The sequence below is a fragment of the Stegodyphus dumicola genome, chromosome 10 (genome assembly GCF_044657685.1).
Source record: "Stegodyphus dumicola isolate Sdum_Otavi_A_Nest chromosome 10, ASM4465768v1".
Taxonomy (NCBI): Eukaryota; Metazoa; Arthropoda; class Arachnida; order Araneae; family Eresidae; genus Stegodyphus; species Stegodyphus dumicola.
In genome coordinates, this window is record NC_140777.1 from 83,513,632 (window position 1) to 83,529,429 (window position 15,798).

At 33.1% G+C, this 15,798-nt stretch overlaps 1 protein-coding gene across 1 annotated transcript in view; it reads right to left on the reverse strand.

Annotated features, from left to right (window-relative positions):
* The window catches only part of LOC146995008 (uncharacterized), a 216,132-nt gene extending 202,518 nt beyond the window's left edge, over window positions 1–13,614 (reverse strand). Inside the window, exons 1-2 of the mRNA XM_085826078.1 lie at window positions 13,386–13,614; window positions 12,582–12,735 (exon numbers count right to left, since the gene is read on the reverse strand). Coding sequence (XP_085682204.1) covers window positions 12,582–12,735; window positions 13,386–13,533 — 302 coding nt within the window. The 5' untranslated portion in view covers window positions 13,534–13,614. The remainder of the gene's footprint in view (window positions 1–12,581; window positions 12,736–13,385) is intronic.
* Between the last annotated feature and the right edge of the window lie 2,184 nt (window positions 13,615–15,798).

Sequence of the window (15,798 nt, forward strand, 5' to 3'; positions counted from 1 at the left end):
CACTCAGCTTATAATGTCTTTCTTTCATGGATTTTTTGAGTTAATATAAGTATAAAATACAAATGAAATAATAAGCCGGAATCCACATAATCAAGAGCTAAGATTTGTTTCAAAGTCTGAGTTCTTCTGTGCAGGAAAACGTAAAATGCATCTAGCAACCACAAAAATACAGAGTAAGAATTTAAGCATTTCTTTCCTGCTGTTAATTTGTTTAATATTTTTATGCAAAAGAAATTATAATATTCTAATTAAAATTTTAAAATCTATTTTTCTTTCTTAAAGTAGAAGCACTTTAGGCTTCGATTGATCACAAATCCTGGATCTGGTTTCAATGGGCATTTCTTCCCAAGTGAGTCGGACCATTGAATAGTTCTGAGCAACTTCGACTAAAAACTAGCGCAGTGGGCCACATGAAGATAAGTAATTCATGTGCGTTCCCATAAGTTGCAATCTAGAAGCCGACGTCGGTACAGGTCAGTTCGACACCAACGTTTCGACGCCAACAGTTCGACGCGTGGTCAATTCGACACGAGGTCGTTTCGACGCGCGGTCAGTTCGACACCATTCTTTTTTTGCTTTTGTTTGACGCCATACTTTTCGTATTTTTATTTCTTTTTAGAATAAGTTTGCATCATCATTCAAATAAATTTGGTGTCATCATCATTTGATGTTTCACACCCCACATTATGGGAATTCATAGATGGTCTCAGGCGTGTTCAAAAATCAATTGATCAATGTTATGAACTATTTGTACGTGGAGATGAACCGCTGCACAAGAGGAATAGGTATCTGCGAGCTGATATGAGAATTCAAGTCATAGTTGAAGATTTTGAAAATCGAGAAATAATGGAATACCTGAAAAGTGTGGCGTATAATAACATTGCGATAGATTAGTATAATAACAGTTCTGTGATGTAATTTTATTTATCTCTAATCTTATTTATGTGTAATCTTATTTATCTGTAATTATATTTGTCTTCAATATAATATAACTACTTTGTAACCATATATTTATTTACCATTTGTGTATTTTGTCTTTTTGATGCTGTTTGTGAAATAAATAAATAATAAAAAAAACCCTCCATCATGTCCCGGGTTCTTGACGTTGGCGAGGGGGTTTCTCACTAATCTGGGACAAAAACAAAAATCTGGAACACTTTCACACATATACACACATATGTTTATTTCAAATATGCATGCAAACAATCGCTAATTCAATAAATAAAAATATTTATTCTAAAAATAAATAAAAATACGAAAAAATATGGCGTCGAACTGCCCCTGCGTCGAAACGTTGGCGTGGAACCGTCGGCGTCGAAACAACCTACTTCGTAAGGTGACATGCTCTCGTAATCGAGCCATTAAAATATGTAAGATGGCATGCTGTGACATGACAGAAGCAATAATTTGTTCAATAACAGCCACCAACATTCCGGAGTTTTTAATTTCAAGAACAGTGTTACTGAATTTTAGCGATTTGCATTAAGTCAATCATTAAAGCTTCTTGATTTCAGTGGGCTCATCGACCAATGATTTTTCAACTTCTTCGATATCGTCCTTAACGAATGAAAGTTCGTAAAATTCAACAGAAAAAATGAAAAGTCATACCTAATTCTGTCTACACAACATATTAAACCGCATAACATGCAATACAACGTTCTGACATTCTTGGTTCCATCAAGAACTGCGTCTTCGCATAATGAAGACAACTGACGTACGAAACTTTCTAAACTAAGTAGTACTTCTGTGCATTTAACATCGGATTGTCTATTTATTGCTGATATTATTACTAATGTTATTATGATATCAAGCTTTCTGTAGATTACTCTTAAATATGCTAAAGTTCAATACTGGACTTGTTACTGAGCAAGCAATATGCAACGAAATCAGAAGAGTAGCCCCAATTTAAAATTATTTGACTTTTCAATTTTGACTTAATTTTATTTGAATTGCCAAGATTTTGCAAAGTTCGCTCTTCACACTCCCTATTCTGTTTGGAGTAGAACGCGTTCAGGCTAAATGCACTAATAGCGGACAATTTCCGTTAATGTTCAGTTTCATTATTTAAGATATTAACTTCGAGTTGCTGTATCGAATCGTACAAACAGGAAAATTACAGACTTTGAGGCAAAATAGCTATGACTATAGAAGCATAAAAATGTTATCTTATGCTCTATACGTTGTTTTACGCTATTTCAGAATATGTGTTGTCTCACAGTAATGTTCTAACTTTGTGTAGTATGGTAATACCGTTAATAATGTACAGCATTTTTTAAATTTCTTAGGAGGATATCAAAATCAGTTTAGTGAGTTAACTTATTATATTTAAAAAGAATATCGCAATTGAAAAGTGTGGCATTCTTGCTTTAAGCAATGTCGATTGCATTGGCATTTAATGACTGTTTTATTAATTCAGATTTCTGCAAATGAAATTTTGTTAATCAAATATTATGTTTACTACAATAGATCATAAAGCAAAAATTTTAATGGACATCCACAATAATTTATTTCACAGACTTGCTGATTTCTGATTGCAAATTTAGTGATAAATCTATAAATTATAATAATAATTAAGTCTACATCCTTTCGCCTTAATAATTATTCTAACCATCTAAACAGAGTTTTATTATATACTTCCATTCATAAATCTTTAGCAATTTACTTAGTTTTGATCTCTGGTATAAATTACATTATGTTCCTAGTAAATTTCCATTAATTCTTGTAATGCTTGTTCTTCAGATTGAAGTGGGTATCAGGTAGAGACGAGAAAGCAACTAGGGCGAATGAGTTAGAGAAGAGCTACGAAATTACCGTCTATAAAAGAAAGATAGGTCCCAGTTGGTTTGACCAAGTTCTATTATCTGCTCTTCTCCTCCGCAGATTTCCTATTTAGGTTACATTTTCTTGCATCTCTTTTTCTTCTCTATGTAACTTGCTGAGCTGCGATCAATTTGGTTAATTCCAAAAGTGAATTACTTCTCTGTGCCAGAAGAAGTTTCAATCAAAAATCCAGCTTGTGTATTTTTCATATAATAACTGGAATTCTTTTTTTAATATATACATATGCGTTTCAGAGTAAAGCAAATATTTTAATGATATAAAATTTAAAACGTAATTGTGAAGAATGTAAATAAATAAGCTTAGCTATGTTAGCCATTTTAGTCGAGATAAGCAAAATGTTCCGAAAAGCTCCTTTTTTACAGGCTCCTTTTTTAAAATTTGGTTTTTGTCATATATATGCTTCTTCACATTTCTCGAAATAAGACGGAGAAATTCATAAAATTCTCAATTTCAAAACTGAAAGTTAACCGCAAATATAGCGTAGAGACATTAGTATTTTTTTGGAGGCCAGAGAGATGAAAAATTAGCAACCGCCTTCGCCGGGAATCGAATCACGGACTTCTGGAATACCGCCCCAGCGTGCAGAACCACTACACCACGAAGGCACGCTAGGAAAGTGGGAGAAATACCTTATAATAGATTTAATGAATACAGAGTTCTGTAAATACAGAATTAACATCTTCTATGCACCCTTGTTGGAATGATCATAAGATGATAAGAGAAGATGAATGCTATATATTTGGGATCCAATTCAAATTATTTAGAGGGTATGGATGTTTGTAAGTGTCAAATGTCTTTGCAGTAGGAAGTCACTTAATATACAGTCCAGTGAAACCTCTTTTAGAGAAATTGGTAGGAGAAGAGGAATCCCCAGGAAAACTCTTCATCAAAATTGTGATGAAGCTGTTTAAACCCGTTCTATCACTTATTTAATTTCCAGGCTTAAATCAACGTCATGTCAATCATACACGAAATGATAAATCAGTCTCTAATTCAAAATCATTTAACATCTTTCTAGGAATTCTCACGCTTCCTACAAATTTTAATTCTCTTTTCCTCTTTTCTACATCAGTAGGTAATTTGGGATCCCAAGATCATTTTCTCTGCCAGTAGTTTTGCATTAAAATTTTTGGAAATAAAAGTTATGTGACAAATGATTCCTAATGGGTCAAACAATTGACCTGCTAAAGACAAAATGACTTTTTTTTTGGTTAAATTTTCTTCATTGTGAGTCGTTAAATTTTGTATTACAAAACAGGACATCCGCTGAAGTATCCCAGTTTAAACCTACAACAGGGAATGATTCCATCATGCAAAATTTCTTCCGAAATTTCTGATGTCTTTTCACTTTCAATTCATGTTTGTGAAGTATTGCATTGAGTACTGTTGTATACCCATTCTAGTAGATCAAAACATGATAAAAGCATTATTTGCTTTGACTGTCTTCTAAAATTCATCAGTTCGTTTTGGGACTAACAACTTCTGTCTCAATCATGTTTATGTGCTATGCTATCTTTGCTTTGACTCTCTTATAAAATTCATAAGTTCGTTTTTAGACTAACAGCTTCTGTCTCAATCATGTTTATATGCTATGCTATCTCTTGCAAATGGTTGCTGTTAATGCCTAAGTGTTAATTCAAAGTATTTTCTAAAAGGAATGGATTCGAATTCACTCCAAAAACTACTCGAAGTCTAAAATATTACTGTTTAATCCTAGTATACGGTACACATAGGATCGGAAGGCTTTTGGCGATATTATGATTAGCAGTTAACAGGGTATTTATGATGAGCAGTAATCAAGTTATTTTGGTGTTTGCGACAATTTTCAAAATCGCGCCAAGGCCGTACGGTATACTAGAATTTTATCGAATTTTCTTATTATTAGGATCACCGCCCTCCTACTATATGAATCGGAAAAATTCGAATCCTCCTCTTTTATTGTATCTGCGAGGAAGCCTTTCAAATTTCAGCTACTGTCCCGTACTCATAGAAATAAAATTTATTCAGAATGGCCAGAATCAGTCCTTTGTAGCTGCGTCTCTTTATCAAACAGTCATTTAAAGGAGATTTTATACCCAGTGTATCTAATTCGCAAAGATCGGTAATTTGGGTGTAAATAGCAGCAGCAAAACAAAAAGTTACGATTTCTATTTAAATTACTTATATGAACTATAAGCCCTTCAGATAAATGAATACGATAATATTAAAATTTAACAACATTTTATTCAATTAAATGTAGTTTAAAATTAGCATTGTTAACAAAAAAACACCAAGTATAGCACTGCATTCTGTCAACATTAGAACTCAACAACCGGCGTTGCCATTTCACAATACCGAAAAGTATAACAAAAACATAAGCTGAAAATTATAGGTGAAGAAGTAATAAGTTTATGATTATTTTACAATCTGTAACAATGGGCATTAAAAGTATGCAGGAATAAAGGAAGTGTCGAAAGGGAATTTCCTACTTCGTTACTGTCGATTCTCGCTTTTCCCATTAACATTCCATCCAAATCTACTACTTAAAGCCGGTAATCTTTCCCAAGGAAGAGGTTCAATTTTTACCTGTATATAAACTTTTGGTATTTGCTCCTAACAGCAAATGAGTCTTAAGGTTTCTTCTGAAAGAAACAGTAATTTTCGTTTCCAAACACATCACTGACTTAAATTCCTTTTTTTCCTAAGTTCTCTTATCCAATGTATATTTTTTACTTTAGGAACCGAAGAACATATCTCTCTTTTATCCAGTACATCAATTTCACAATTACATCGTTTATCTATACTACCCAAGTTTATTCTATAACGGTTATGTTTTTCAGAAGACTCTACGTCACCGAAAAGTTCCTATGTTACATTTTGTTCATCTAAGTTTCTCAGCTCATCCTGCTTAAGTAAAAGTTTTAACTTTCGTGTCAATTAATGCTCGAATAAATTTGTTATTCCCCCTTCCACATATGCGAACTGCAAAAGTTTCTAAATATGCTTCTGAATATGGTCGTGATTTGAAAGTGCATTATTTTCTATATCTTCGACCTTTTTCAACTTGAAAAACTCTATAGAAGGATTTTCTTTATAACTTATAACAGTTGCAAGTTCATTTGTACAAACAGAAAAAGTTAGGTTGCTTTACTACCCGGAGCTAAATGATGAAGTTTTAGACATTTGTGACAAGAACCCTTCTTTTTCAAAGTGCCTCTTTTTTCATCTGAAAATAACTTGTGGAACTGATTACAAAACATTTACTATCTCAAATTTTCCTCTCTGCAATCGCATTTTCTAAACAAATCGGTAGCGGTCGGAATCGCTGATTTATTATTTCTATTCAGGAGACCGAATGTGTTTTTCGGCGCTGGTTAGAAGACTGTCGCCGATCGTAGCTTTTTTGTTGTAGCGAAATCGTTGAACTTCTGCGTTTGCTCCAAGTCATTTCTCTATGTAAACATTCCATCAGATCTTTTATTTTATAATCGGTGCCCATATTTTGCGTTCTATTAAATTCAAGTGTCAGCTCCTAAGGAAATAATATTAGAAACATTTGGATACAGCAGTGCATCATAAGAAACCGATTAGATACAGCGGTTCTCAGCCTTTTGACTATCGGATACCATCTATACAAAATTTTAAAAACCTTTAGTACCACCTCTGCAAAGTACTACTACCACCACCACTCTTGAACAAAGCTCAGATCGCATAAATTTACGAGTGTTAGAGGAAAATCTCAATCAGGATGTTGGGGTTTTAATTTTCGAATTTAATAGTTTAAAAATTAAAAAATCTGAAAAGTTTCAGATTTTAAACTATGTCCAAAGGAGCCTGTCGTGTCGATTCGTTTTGGTTCTTTACACTTCTGTCATCCGTGGTCGTAATCCAATAATAGAACTTCTTTCACACATTTTATTTATATATAAGAAGTAATTAGTTATGTTACAAGATATTTACATATGATTAACATTAATTGGGGTCAAATGAAGAAGTACACGCCTGCATACTATTGTGCAGTTCTATCAAAACTTAAGATTAGTGCACGCCTGCGATAATCGAGCAATCGATGCGATAATCGAGCGATAATCGCCTGCGATAATCGAGCTAAAGGCCCGTTCCCACTGGGGTTTATCTGAGCTAACGAACACAACTAACGTAGTCGACCCATCCCCAAAACCAGTTTTTCCCCGTAGAGTAGCAAGTTGAAAAATCTGAACTGCAGGCACAGCGGAACTAGTCGACACAGGGAACTGACTCCGTTAGCTCAGATAAACCCCAGTGGGAACGGCGCTTTTAAAGGGCCGTCTCCCCTGGGGTTTATCTGAGCTAAAGGCCCATTCACACTTGACACTCAACGACGCTATCGGAGCTAACCGGCGCATGAAACACGGCTCTACCTAACCTAGCTCGTTCACACTTACTAGAAGCGTCCACTAGCGACAGCCAATAAGCAAGTAGGAGTTCGCGCGCGCTTTCATTTGTTTACGTTTCGTAGCAGACAGTCTTCCGCCGTTAATCTTCGAGCGATAGAGCGAATTTAAAAAAAAAATGGTTCGATCGAAATGTGTGGTGAGCAGAAAACAACGAAAATGTATTTTGTTGCGGAGTTTTCTTCTTGCAGCATATGTATTGTATAAGACTTTAGTCAAAAAGCCACGAAGTGAGTGGGTGAAATCCATTTACCAGCAGAGAGCAATTCATGGACATCATTCTGCTTTGCTACCTCATCTACGAGAGAATTATCATGACTTATTCTTCAATTTTACGAGGATGTCGGTAAGTACAATTTTCATTGAATATAACAATAATATAGTTATGTTATAGTAGCATTTCCCAAAATTTCAAATTTTAATATACAGTTTTGTTGTAATCCATGCTCATCATGTTTTTTTAAGAGCCTGCTAAACATCACAATCAAAATCATCATCAAATCAATGAAGGAGATTACATTTTCTGCTTCTTGCAAAAAAATAAATTGAAAATTGCAATTTCTGCATTTTTCTTAAACATTGAGAATTTTAAAATGCATAAAGAAAAGAATGCTTATGTGAAGGATGATTAGTTATTTGTCATTTCCTTTTATGTATGATTTGCAATGTAAAATGAAAGTATGATTTGCAATGTAAAATGAAAATGCTTAGCTTATTTGCTAATTGAAGAATGCTAAGAATTGCACAAACTCTGTGTCCATGTACACATCGATATATTTTCACTTATAAAAACATCAGAGAATTGCAGAATCTTGGCATTGCGCACAGCCTTGACTTTGTCCATCAATCTGGTTTTACTTTAAAAAAATCAGTAGAATGATGATGTCATATAATTTTAAACAAAGTTATTCATTGCCAAAATTGAACCAAATTTGTAGCCAATCAAAGCTCCGTAAACTGCATTTTAAATCACACAGTGAAAAATAACTTTAAAAAGGAAATATCGATTTACCTTATTTAGAAATTTCTGTGTCTCCAATCTGTGGTACACAAAATTCCTTAACAGCATCCAAAAACTTTCTAAAGTTATCTGAACTAGAATATGCATACTGCTGTCGCCACATAAATTCACAAAAATAAGAATAAAAAATATCCTACGTAGTGCCGGACTGTAGGTGGTATTTCTTCCGAAAATCCCTTTTTATTATATTCCACATATCTTTGATGGTTTCGAGATGAGCTCCAGTTTCTGAATCCTTAAATGTCACTGTGTGATTTACTGAGATGTGAACGAAGCCATTATCAAAAAGCCAATTGTACGACTTCCAGCAGTTGGATATGATCATTGTTCAGGTAAAATATTCCATTGAATTACATTCGACAAAATTTAATTTCTTCTGTTCTCAACCACTTAAAAAAAAAACACCTTCTATTCTCATGTACTATGTCACCAAACACCCAGTTTACTACTGTCAGCCATTTTACCATGCAAATCACAAAATACTCAATGTACTTAGACACATCGTGTTTTCTTTTTCACAATAATTGCGGAACTCAAATGGAACAAAGAACTAATCGACATCTAACGCAGAAATAAGAACTTACAAATATTTTCCCCCATCAGTCAAATTCACCTCAATGATGCAACCAATCATGTCTTAATAGGGTTTCTATAACATTCAATTACTCAGGTTACTATAAATGAAACAACAATTTGGCAATAAATTAAACAACAACTTGGTGATAATCCAAGGGACACCCTAAAATATAGACTAACCCAAATTGTAAAGTAAGTTTAGTATTTTTTCATTCACTTCAAGCAGAAAATTTATCTTGATTTCAATAAATAAGGTTGCCTTGATTTTTCTCATATTTCAAATTATTATTGTCACTGCTAGTGATGGGATATCAATTATAAAAAAATGAGTTAACTACCCTAACTATTTTAGGAAAAATGTATGGAAATATATATTAACAAATATATATGTTAAAAGTTTTTTTTTTTTTCTCTCACATGCACATTGTATATTAATGAATGTATGATAGATAAATAGTAGTAGTAGCAAAATTAAAATAATCCGTGCAGATCGCAATAACACTAATAATTCTATACGTCTTTATTTTCCCTTTTTATTCAGCTCTAACCCATACTGAGTTGTCCGAAGGTTAGTAATTGTGTGCATAAGTAGACTTTGTAATGACTTGCTTGAAGTAATACTGAATATAATTTTAATAAGCATTTTATGGCATTAAAAAGGCCTAGCAGTTCTTTATTAAGGTATGATCAAAACATTCCAAGTACACACTGCCATCATAATAATATGTAAATTTTTATTCTTTATCTTTTGTACAAGCTTCCTCCCCTTTCTAGAATAGTAGCTTAAGTATTCAATGAGTTTTAGTTAACCTTACAGAAATGTTATGATCATTGCATTTCAGTGACCTTTTTTTAATCTCATGAAAAATGCATGTATGTAATATTATTGGAATAAAACAAATTTAAAAATTTAAATTAATGAAATACACAGATGTTTAAGCTTTAATTAAAAATACTTTTTTAAATTTATACCTAAATCATATATTTATATTTAAATAATAGGGCAATCAGTTTGATCAGCTGCTTTCCCTGATTGGAAAGAAAATTGAAAAGAAGACGACTCGTTTAAGAAAGCCAATTTCTCCATCAGAAAGGCTGGCACTTTGTTTGAGGTAAGTAAAGACTCATAAATTCAATAACCTCTGTAGTTTCCATTAATTATGTAAAAGAAAATGTGTGTGAGTATATGTACGCACATACACACACATATTTTCCATGTGTATACATATATACAGTGGCATAACTAGGGTGTGGCAAGGGGGGGCATCTGTCCCCAGGCGCAGCATCAAAGGGGTGCCAAATTGATGCTACGAAATTTTTTAATGAAATGTTTTCCATTATTGGCACACAGAAAGGGGCGCAAATTCATCAGTTGCCCTCGGGTGCTGGAAACTCTAGCTACGCCTCTGCATATACAGTGCAAAGTCTCTAATCCGCAGGTCCATAATCCGGACCTCAAAGCTACAAATTTTATGCGCATGCGTAAACGTACAATGTGTTTACAATAAGCTAGGCTAAAATTATCTAAGGCATTTCAGTTAATGTTGCAGATTGCGCTGTTCCTTAATCTTCTAATTGGATCCGGCTTATTATTTTTTGCAGACTGTTAGAGCAATTTTATAAAAAGTAAGTTTGAACATTTGATTATGTCAAAAAGAGTTTCAAATTTAGGAGCTGCCAAAGGATCTACAAAGCGAAAGCATGTTTCAATGTCCATCAAACAAAAATTGGAATTGCTGCAAAAAATGGATAAAGTCTCAAAATTATGCGATGAGTATGACATTGGAAAGTCAACTGTATATAAGCAAAAAGAAAAAGGAACTTTTTGAATATTTTGTGAATTCCGACACCCCACTTGCAATGACTAACAGAAAAAGGGTTCGTTATGATAAAAGTGACCATATGACAAAATGATGAATGTTTAATAAAGTAAACAAATAAATATTAAGTTTTTTTTTTGTAAATTTTGATACCCTTTAGATCATAATTGCTCTTTATTTCATAAATTACAGTTTCATATTTTTAATTGTATGATTTCTGCATGCCATCTTACCTGATTTAAATTGATGATCTATAATCCGGAATCGCCAATGTTCCAACAAGTTTGGATTATGGACTTTGTAGTGTATACATTATGTTTCTTTACTTTTGTAAGGTAAAATAAATAGATGTATGTAACATGAGGGAGGTATGTATGAAAGGTATGTGTGTCAGATGGATACCGAGTTTGTGCAATTCTTTGACTTGTTATTTTAGCTTTGCGTAGCGGTGATTTTAGATACACAAAGCCAAAGTAACAAGTCAAAGAATTGTGCAAACTCTGTATGCATGTACCGCCAAAAATTACCAATGTTTACCCGTAAATATACTTTTACCCTTCTATTTGCTATAATAATATGCTAATGAAATATCAGGTACATCTTGTGCTAATATACGATAGCTGATATTTGTTTTTGGAAAGTTGTGTACTCTTAAGAAAGTTATCAGACAAAGATAAATCTTCCTGTATTTACTCTCTGCACTGTCAGGAAAGTTTAGTTGCCAGAATTTCATCACAGTGCTTAATTTTTCTAATGAACACTTTTGTTAAAGTAATATATAATATAACTCTAAATCTTTATTCTCGCCTTCTGTTCCCTAACTCTGCAGGTATTGCTGTGTGAATCAAATTGTTTTAAATATTTCCTACTGTACAGCATCATGAATTATATTAGTAAACTGGTTTGGCGCACTACAGCTACAAGGTTCCTACTCCTGGGCTAAACCATGAAAAATACCCATGTGGCTAGCGTGTGGTGTGAAGTTTTTTTACTAAAATACTTGAAAGGGCTTACATACAAAGAAAAGTATAATCGCCTCCAAATGAACATGTATAGACAGTGGTAATGATAGTGCTTGAGAGATGAAACTTGCTAGTGGTATTTATATATATGTTCTCAGAAATACTGATCACTTTTAGAACTAGTCATCTGAAGTAGATGGTCATTATGACTGGGGAAATTATATTTTGAATATGAAGACCAATGAGTACAATAATGGTTAATATGCTGTAATAATTTATGAAAATTGTATAAACAGAAAAAGTCAGAATGATCATAACATAATAAATAATTAGTTAAAACCATTTTATCTCAAAAACAGCATGAGGTTAGTAAAAGACATTGTATCTAAGTTTGTGTATCATTAATCATTTAAAAATTATATAATAATCCGCTTTTGAACAATGAGTGTACTATTTTATGCTTATACCAATGTGAACATACAGAGTAGATTTATGTTTTGTGAAAATGTATCGTTCCAAAATAAATGGTAGACAAGTAAATTTCTTATCACCTACGAGCAGTAATTAATAGCATGTCTACAACACAACTGCTTTGGGAACAGGTGAAAACAAGTCATTCTTAGTGTAAAGACAACGAAACTCAGGCTTTTTACATTTGTATGAAAACCTGAATTTTTATGAATTTAAGCACACTACTGTATACTAGTGATGATCTGTCCTGCCAGTTTATTTACATTTGAACACAAACTTGAAATAAGGGCTTAATCATCGACATAATACTTTTAATAACACAGTAAACAACCAGTTATAAAAAATGTTATTTTGGCAATCTGATATATAATTCATCGTAAATAAATCCATTTTCAAAAAGTTATATGATCTGTCAAGAAGAAGGTTCCTTAAAAAAAAACATATACAGTGTTTTAGAAGACATGGAAGTATAGCTTACTTTCTTGAAATCACAACAGGAGCCAGAAAAGACATCTGGGCAGCAAGAGGCCAAGGTTTTTGAACAGAGTTAGCCCCATCTCCACTCTTGGCTGTTCTTTTTTTTCTCGAATACAATTTTCTTAAATTCTGCCACCTGTACATAATCTCATCAACTGTAATAAATGAATATTAAAAGTTTAAAAGCACTGTCCCAAACTGTTTACAAGGCAAAATTAGGAAATGTTTTAAGTGAGATATTGCATTAACTGGAAGACAATTAGGTAAAGTTTTTAGAACTTAGTTCAAAGCAGTAAAAGTTAAAATATTAAGATAATTATCATTACTTGAGAAAAATGGGAATGCTAAATATCAGTCTTATATAATAACCATTATTCTTTTCTGGGTTGACTAATTAAGTATGGCAAGGGGTTATTCTTTCCTTTTGTTCAAAATTGGTCATTAAGTATACAGGTTCCAAATCATCAAAAATTATTTAGAAAAATAAAAACATGTTTTATTGTTATTAATAGTATTTTTATTCCAATTGATTAGAGAGTGCGCGAATTTATAAAGTTTGTGCGATTTATTTTATTATATGAGGCAATAAACAGTACCTTTCTTTTTATGAAGAGAAAAGTTAAGAAGGAAGACAAAAATTACATTAACGCTTTTGTTAATGTTTTGCTTTCACTACTTTTAATTTCATTGCTAACTTTATAATACAAATAGATATATTATCTGAGATCATTGATATCAGTAATTCAGTTAATACTCCGGATTAAAAATCTAAACACAAAAATGTAGAAAAAAGAAAATTACTTACCATTCCGATGGAGACGATCCGCAATCATCATCCACGCGCATTCTTTTTTTATTTTATTTTTATATTCCTTAAGTCTGTTATCCCATATAACGGGATGTCGCTGGATTTCAGCAATTAGACTGCAATCGTCGCTCATATCTTCAGCCATGTTGTTTATTGAACTTAGCGCGCAAGCTGCTGCTGATGATTTGAAATACTCTCCTGATTGGTCGGTTCCATGTGTCGACTAGCTCCGTTTCGCGTGAAGTTCAGATTTTTCAACTGGGCCCGTAGTGACGAAAAACTGGTTTTTTCTAGCTGACCGGCTGTGTTGTTTGCGTCGGATGTGTTCGTTAGCTCCGATATGTTCCAGTGTGAACGGCGGAGTCAGTTTTCTGTGTCAACTAGCTCCTCTATGCCTGCAGTTCAGATTTTTCAACTTGCTGCCCTATGAGAAAAAACTGGTGTTGGAGATGGGTCGGCTACGTCAGTTGTCTCCGTTAGCTCAGAGAAACCCCAGTAGCAACCGCCCTTAACTGACTCCTCTCCTGGGGCAATCAATCGCCAGAGAGAGTTGTACAAGCTTTTTCCCTCGAATACAAGAAGGAGGGAGGTATAACAATACAAGGCCTTTTTTTTAACGTTTTGTGTTTTACCTTCATTTATTAAATATCATGTTCTTTGCCCTTAAACCATAAAATTCAATTCAACAGCAATATCGCAAAATAATTTTTAAATGAGCATATCTTCAGAATTTCTGCTACACAGTTCTACGCGCTGGACAGTGGCGTAGCTAGAACTCTTGGGCCCCTGTGCAAAACATTTTCCTGCCCCCCTAATAAATTTACTATGCTTAAAGAAAGGGGAGCAGAAAGTCTAGATTTGCGGAGATTTTTAACTAAAATCCAGTAAGTTTTACATGCAAGTATATTTCGAGTTTCTATATAACATCTGGGCTAATTTAAGTTTTTTTTCGCTTAATTTAGCAAGCTAGTAAATAACTGGTTATGTTATAAACAACATGATAGGTAAACATACAACATGATAGGTAAACATACAAAAAAGAAATTACACTAATATATAGCGCTCTGTGATCAACTGAGCTTACGAACATGACTTATGCAATAATATACAAGTCATAAATAAGAACATTTCTAATGTAAATGATACATTTGTTAAATATAAAACATATTTATCATAAATTTCATAAAGTAATCTATTTGAACATGCAATTTTTGTAGAAAATATGTATGGTAAAGTTTTTCCCCCTTTCTTTTAAGAAATTTTTTGGTACACTACACTACTCGAATATATGATTTTTATACGTGTTTTAAGTTTAAATATGTAAATGTAGTTCAGCAGGACATTCATGGGTCCCCTAAGCCTTCGGGCCCCTATGCGACTGCATTCATTGCATACCCTTATTTACGCTACTGGGGCTGGTTATAAAAAGACTTTTTTCCCCCGCAGAATCTTGCCATTGCTGGCTTAAATCGTTGAGTTTGTTAATCAAAAATTCGTTTTAAAGTTTTACAAAATATGAAATTGATAATAAAACAAATTCCAAACTTCAAATTTGGGCTTTCAGGTACCCATATTCGCAGTAAGATTACGTCATTCGAAATTGGATGGCTCTAGGTACCGTTGTTTTTTCACAAAGCGAGAAACATGTATACATTTATGCAGATTCTTCAATATTTAATTTCTTCAAATATAATACAGGGCGATAGTATTTGGTGGCAACGATCTGAAAAGTGATACAGCCTTTTAAAGTTTTCATCGCAAAATCACAAAACGAAAACAACAGTCCTTCAGGGACAAAGTCCCTTTTAACTAAAAATACTTTGTTCTTTTGTGCCACCTATTTTTCTCTTCCGTACCACCAGTGACAATCCATGGATTAGAACATTCAACACTTCCAGACATCTTATCTGAGTTTGTATTTTATCATGCAAGCAGCGAAATCTTTTTATATCATCCTTTCGTTTAACGGGTCTATATTCCGCAAATTATTCATATGAGCATTAATAAGAATATCGTTTTCTTCCAAACGATTAACTGAGTTTTGAATTGTAATGTTTTAGCAATAACGAAAATCATTGAACGCTACTGGGAAATATTCTTCCTAAATATGCTTTCAAGTAATCAAACCTGTCTACCTTGTTCAATGATTCGTTATCGTGGAAATTAGAGTTAAAAACTGTTTTAGAAACCATCTCCATAAAATACGGGAATCGAAAGTTTTGGTTATTTAACATTCGGTGTATCTTTTGCATTTTACAACGTATTTAAGTCATTATCCTAAATCTTAACTATTGAAATATTAATGTTCAAGCCTTGTTTAAGTTCTGTAATATGTTTCTTAAGCCTAAATTTCAATAATGTTATCTTCTAGCAATATTATTTTATAATTTCGTATTCATTGTCAAATTGC